This window comes from Oncorhynchus nerka, linkage group LG24 (genome assembly GCF_034236695.1).
Source record: "Oncorhynchus nerka isolate Pitt River linkage group LG24, Oner_Uvic_2.0, whole genome shotgun sequence".
NCBI lineage: Eukaryota > Metazoa > Chordata > Actinopteri > Salmoniformes > Salmonidae > Oncorhynchus > Oncorhynchus nerka.
The window spans coordinates 10,996,881-11,001,880 of NC_088419.1; the positions used below are offsets into that span (position 1 = coordinate 10,996,881).

General features: G+C 46.9%; 1 protein-coding gene across 5 annotated transcripts in view; it reads right to left on the reverse strand.

Annotated features, from left to right (window-relative positions):
- LOC115122410 (ryanodine receptor 3-like) overlaps positions 1-5,000 on the reverse strand; it is a 269,794-nt gene that overhangs the window by 89,174 nt on the left and 175,620 nt on the right. For all 5 annotated transcript variants that reach the window (XM_065008606.1, XM_065008603.1, XM_065008605.1 and 2 more), the window contains 3 exons: positions 2,104-2,324; positions 1,527-1,617; positions 47-187 (listed from right to left, as the gene is read on the reverse strand). In XM_065008606.1, the coding sequence (XP_064864678.1) occupies positions 47-187; positions 1,527-1,617; positions 2,104-2,324 (453 nt within the window). The remainder of the gene's footprint in view (positions 1-46; positions 188-1,526; positions 1,618-2,103; positions 2,325-5,000) is intronic.

Consider the following 5,000-nt stretch of genomic DNA (forward strand, 5'->3'; position numbering starts at 1 on the left):
AACACAGGGTCTGTAGGCTACACATAACAGTACCGTCCATCTGTACCTTCGTTGAGAGGGAGTCGAATATTCCCCAGAAGAGTTTCTTGGTGAGCAACAGTTCTTCCTCTGAGGCCATGCCGGAGCTCCCCAGCCCCGAGGGAAGACAGTAGTACTTCCAGCTCTGCTCATAGTGTTCAGTCAACAGCTGGAGGAAACACAAAGAGACAACAGTTGACTAGTGTTGACAAACCCTCAGGTCCCGTTGATGATAGATATAGCAGCTCAGTGCTGATGTAAACCAGGGTAATGATATGATTCGTATTTCAGACTGTCATAAACACTTATTAGGAGAGGATGAAGCTCATGACAGCTTGTCCTTTTTAAACATTTCCTCTGTAGCAACAGTCAGCAATACAAACAAACTGTTCTTATGGTCATTCTCCTATCACACGGAGAAGGAGAGATATCTCACCCTGAGTGGCACCTTGTACTCTGTGAGCATGGGATCTTACCCTGAGTGGCACCTTGTAGTACTCTGTGAGAATGGGATCTCACCCTGAGTGGCATCTTGTACTCTGTGAGAATGGGATCTCACCCTGAGTGGCATCTTGTACTCTGTGAGCATGGGATCTTACCCTGAGTGGCATCTTGTACTCTGTGAGCATGGGATCTTACCCTGAGTGGCATCTTGTACTCTGTGAGCATGGGATCTTACCCTGAGTGGCACCTTGTACTCTGTGAGAATGGGATCTTACCCTGAGTGGCACCTTGTACTCTGTGAGAATGGGATCTTACCCTGAGTGGCACCTTGTACTCTGTGAGAATGGGATCTTACCCTGAGTGGCACCTTGTACTCTGTGAGCATGGGATCTTACCCTGAGGGGCATCTTGTACTCTGTGAGAATGGGATCTTACTCTGAGTGGCACCTTGTACTCTGTGAGCATGGGATCCTACCCTGAGGGGCATCTTGCAGTACTCTGTGAGAATGGGATCTTACCCTGAGTGGCATCTTGTACTCTTTGAGAATGGGATCTTACCCTGAGTGGCATCTTGCAGTACTCTGTGAGAATGGGTTCTTACCCTGAGTGGCATCTTGCAGTACTCTGTGAGAATGGGTTCTTACCCTGAGGGGCATCTTGCAGTACTCTGTGAGAATGGGTTCTTACCCTGAGTGGCATCTTGCAGTACTCTGTGAGAATGGGTTCTTACCCTGAGGGGCATCTTGCAGTACCTGAGAATGGGTTCATCTGGCATCTTGCAGTACTCTGTGAGAATGGGTTCTTACCCTGGGGGGCATCTTGCAGTACTCTGTGAGAATGGGATCTTACCCTGAGGGGCATCTTGCAGTACTCTGTGAGAATGGGTTCTTACCCTGAGGGGCATCTTGCAGTACTCTGTGAGAATGGGTTCTTACCCTGAGTGGCATCTTGCAGTACTCTGTGAGAATGGGATCTTACCCTGAGGGGCATCTTGCAGTACTCTGTGAGAATGGGATCTTACCCTGAGGGGCATCTTGCAGTACTCTGTGAGAATGGGTTCTTACCCTGAGGGGCATCTTGCAGTACTCTGTCAGCAGGGGAACATCGAACACCAGGCGTCTCAGCAGCTGTTGCATCATGGAAGGGCGCAGGTGTCTGTAGGGCAGCAGGGGGAAGAGAGAGCTGTGATTGACACACAGTCAAATACGAACATATCTCAGGTTGGAATATAAGGCTCTAATTAGGGTTAAAAGTGTCAATAACTTTTACAAAATTCCCAGTTGGAAGATTCCCAGAATCAGGGAATAAGCCGTGAATTCTCCGACTTCGACCGTAAATGATTTTTTTGTGTGAAAACTCTGCTATAAAGCTACCACAGCTACAGATTGGTTGGTCATTGTCATGACAACACCACAGTTACAGATTGGTTGATCATTGTCATGACAACACCACAGCTACAGATTGGTTGATCATTGTCATGATAACACCGCAGCTACAGATTGGTTGATCATTGTCATGACAACACCACAGCTACAGATTGGTTGATTGTTGTCATGACAACACAGCAGTTACAGCAGAGCCCAGGGCATCAACAGAGCCTTAGAGGTTTATAACATGGTGCTAGTCTGTGTTAGTTCTTACTTGCAGATGGCAAGAAGACACTCCTCGATAGAGTCTCTCTGGGCCTTGGTGAGGGAGCGGCCCTTGGACAGCCGATAGATAGTGTGGAGGGTAGAGTCGATGAGCGCCGCGTAGTGCTCTGTGCCCGAGAAGTGGCCAGCACACCTGGTCAGCAAGGGAAGCAGGGCCGAACCGATGTACCTGTTCATGGCCAGAGCTGTCTCTGTGGTGCTTAGCACATCCTACAGGCCAGAGGACAGACTGACATGTTATTGAATGACAGTGGATAGACCAGAGGTCAACAGACTGACATGTTAGTGAATGACAGTGGATAGACCAGAGGTCAACAGACTGACATGTTACTGAATGACAGAGGATAGACCAGAGGTCAACAGACTGACATGTTAGTGAATGACAGAGGATAGACCAGAGGTCAACAGACTGACATGTTACTGAATGACAGTGGATAGACCAGAGGTCAACAGACTGACATGTTAGTGAATGACAGAGGATAGACCAGAGGTCAACAGACTGACATGTTACTGAATGACAGAGGATGTCAACAGACTGACATGTTAGTGAATGACGGATAGACCAGAGGTCAACAGACTGACATGTTAGTGAATGACAGAGGATAGACCAGAGGTCAACAGACTGACATGTTACTGAATGACAGAGGATAGACCAGAGGTCAACAGACTGACATGTTAGTGAATGACAGAGGATAGACCAGAGGTCAACAGACTGACATGTTACTGAATGACAGAGGATAGACCAGAGGTCAACAGACTGACATGTTACTGAATGACAGAGGATAGACCAGAGGTCAACAGACTGACATGTTACTGAATGACAGAGGATAGACCAGAAGTCAACCCCAACACTTGACCTCTTGACTCCTTGTACGGTTGTTTCATGCTGAGTTTCTCCCTAAAGCATCACTACAATGTGACTACAATCCTCACAAACCACTGATTCTGGACATCTACAGGCTGTAATAGTTTTTTTATTTAAATTTTATTTAAAACATTTTTTTTTTTACCTTGTCAGCTCGGGGATTCGATCTAGCAAACTTTCGGTTACTAGTCCAACGCTCTAAACCACTAGGCTACCTGTCTCTAAACCACTAGGCTACCTGCCTCTAAACCACTAGGCTACCTGCCTCTAAACCACTAGGCTACCTGCCTCTAAACCACTAGGCTACCTGCCTCTAAACCACTAGGCTACCTGCCGCTAAACCATGAGGCTACCTGCCTCTAAACCACTAGGCTACCTGTCTCTAAACCACTAGGCTACCTGCCTCTAAACCACTAGGCTACCTGTCTCTAAACCACTAGGCTAACTGCCTCTAAACCACTAGGCTAACTACCGCTAAACCACTAGGTTACCTGCCTCTAAACCACCTGCCTCTAAACCACTAGGCTAACTGCCTCTAAACCACTAGGTTACCTGCCTCTAAACCACCTGCCTCTAAACCACTAGGCTAACTGCCTCTAAACCACTAGGCTAACTGCCTCTAAACCACTAGGCTAACTACCGCTAAACCACTAGGTTACCTGCCTCTAAACCACTAGGCTACCTGCCTCTAAACCACTAGGCTACCTGTCTCTAAACCACTAGGCTACCTGCCTCTAAACCACTAGGCTACCTGCCTCTAAACCACTAGGCTAACTACCGCTAAACCACTAGGTTACCTGCCTCTAAACCACTAGGCTAACTACCGCTAAACCACTAGGTTACCTGCCTCTAAACCACTAGGCTATCTGCCTCTAAACCACTAGGCTAACTACCGCTAAACCACTAGGCTACCTGCCTCTAAACCACTAGGCTATCTGCCTCTAAACCACTAGGCTACCTGCCGCCCTAACCTAGCAGGTTCCAACATAGCACTAACCCACCCGTTCAGCTTAACAACTATTCATTAGAGCTGGGCTGAAAGAAAAGCCGGCCCACCCAACAACTCTCCAGGACCAACGGTTGGTGACTGACTAACCACCGCTACACAACAATTAGAGAGAATCTCGGCATGTCAAGTACACAACCATGAATCAAAGGACTGAGTTCGGTTCCACCTGTGAGTTAGACATTATCCCTGAGGTCACAGTGACCTCTAAGGCAGATGGTTTCAGTAGGCATTGAGATAAATGGGGACTGTCAGTGTCGCTTTCTCTCTCTCTGTCTCTCCCAAGGGATTATGGTCCCATGGCAACGGTCTCCCATGGCTACAGTTTCCGTGCCAGCGTGGGGAATACTAATCCTCCCCCACAGGACCAGATGGAGCTGGGATGAAAGAAGTTTTATCTTATTTTTTAAAGGATGAGTAAACTGATCTAAGGTTTATCAAACAGACGTTTCTTGTTTTGATGGATCATCATTGAACTTGAATCACATGGATCCACAACGAACTTGATTCACATTGAACTTGATTAACATGGAGTCACATTGAACCTGATTCACTTGGACCAAGGTGCAAAACAGCAGTCAATATTTACCCAACAACTCATCAACTCTGTTACTGTCGTCATTATAGCTCTTTGATAAACATGTTGTTACACATACAAGAGGTTATTACAAGCTATGGAGAGAGGATGAATGAATAGATGTATTGATTGGTTGATTGATATGTGAATGTTTGCTGTGTTTTCTCATTGATTGACTGACCAACCAAAGACTCTCTCCTACTCACCATGTCCAGGGAAGACTGACTGGTTCACTGACTGACTGACTGGTTGACTGACTGGTTCACTAACTGACTGACTGGTTCACTGACTGACTGACTGAATGACTGGTTCACTGACTGACTGACTGATTGGTATCTTCTACTCACCATGTCCAGGGAAGACTGACTGGTTCACTGACTGACTGACTGGTTCACTAACTGACTGACTGGTTCACTAACTGACTGACTGGTTCACTGA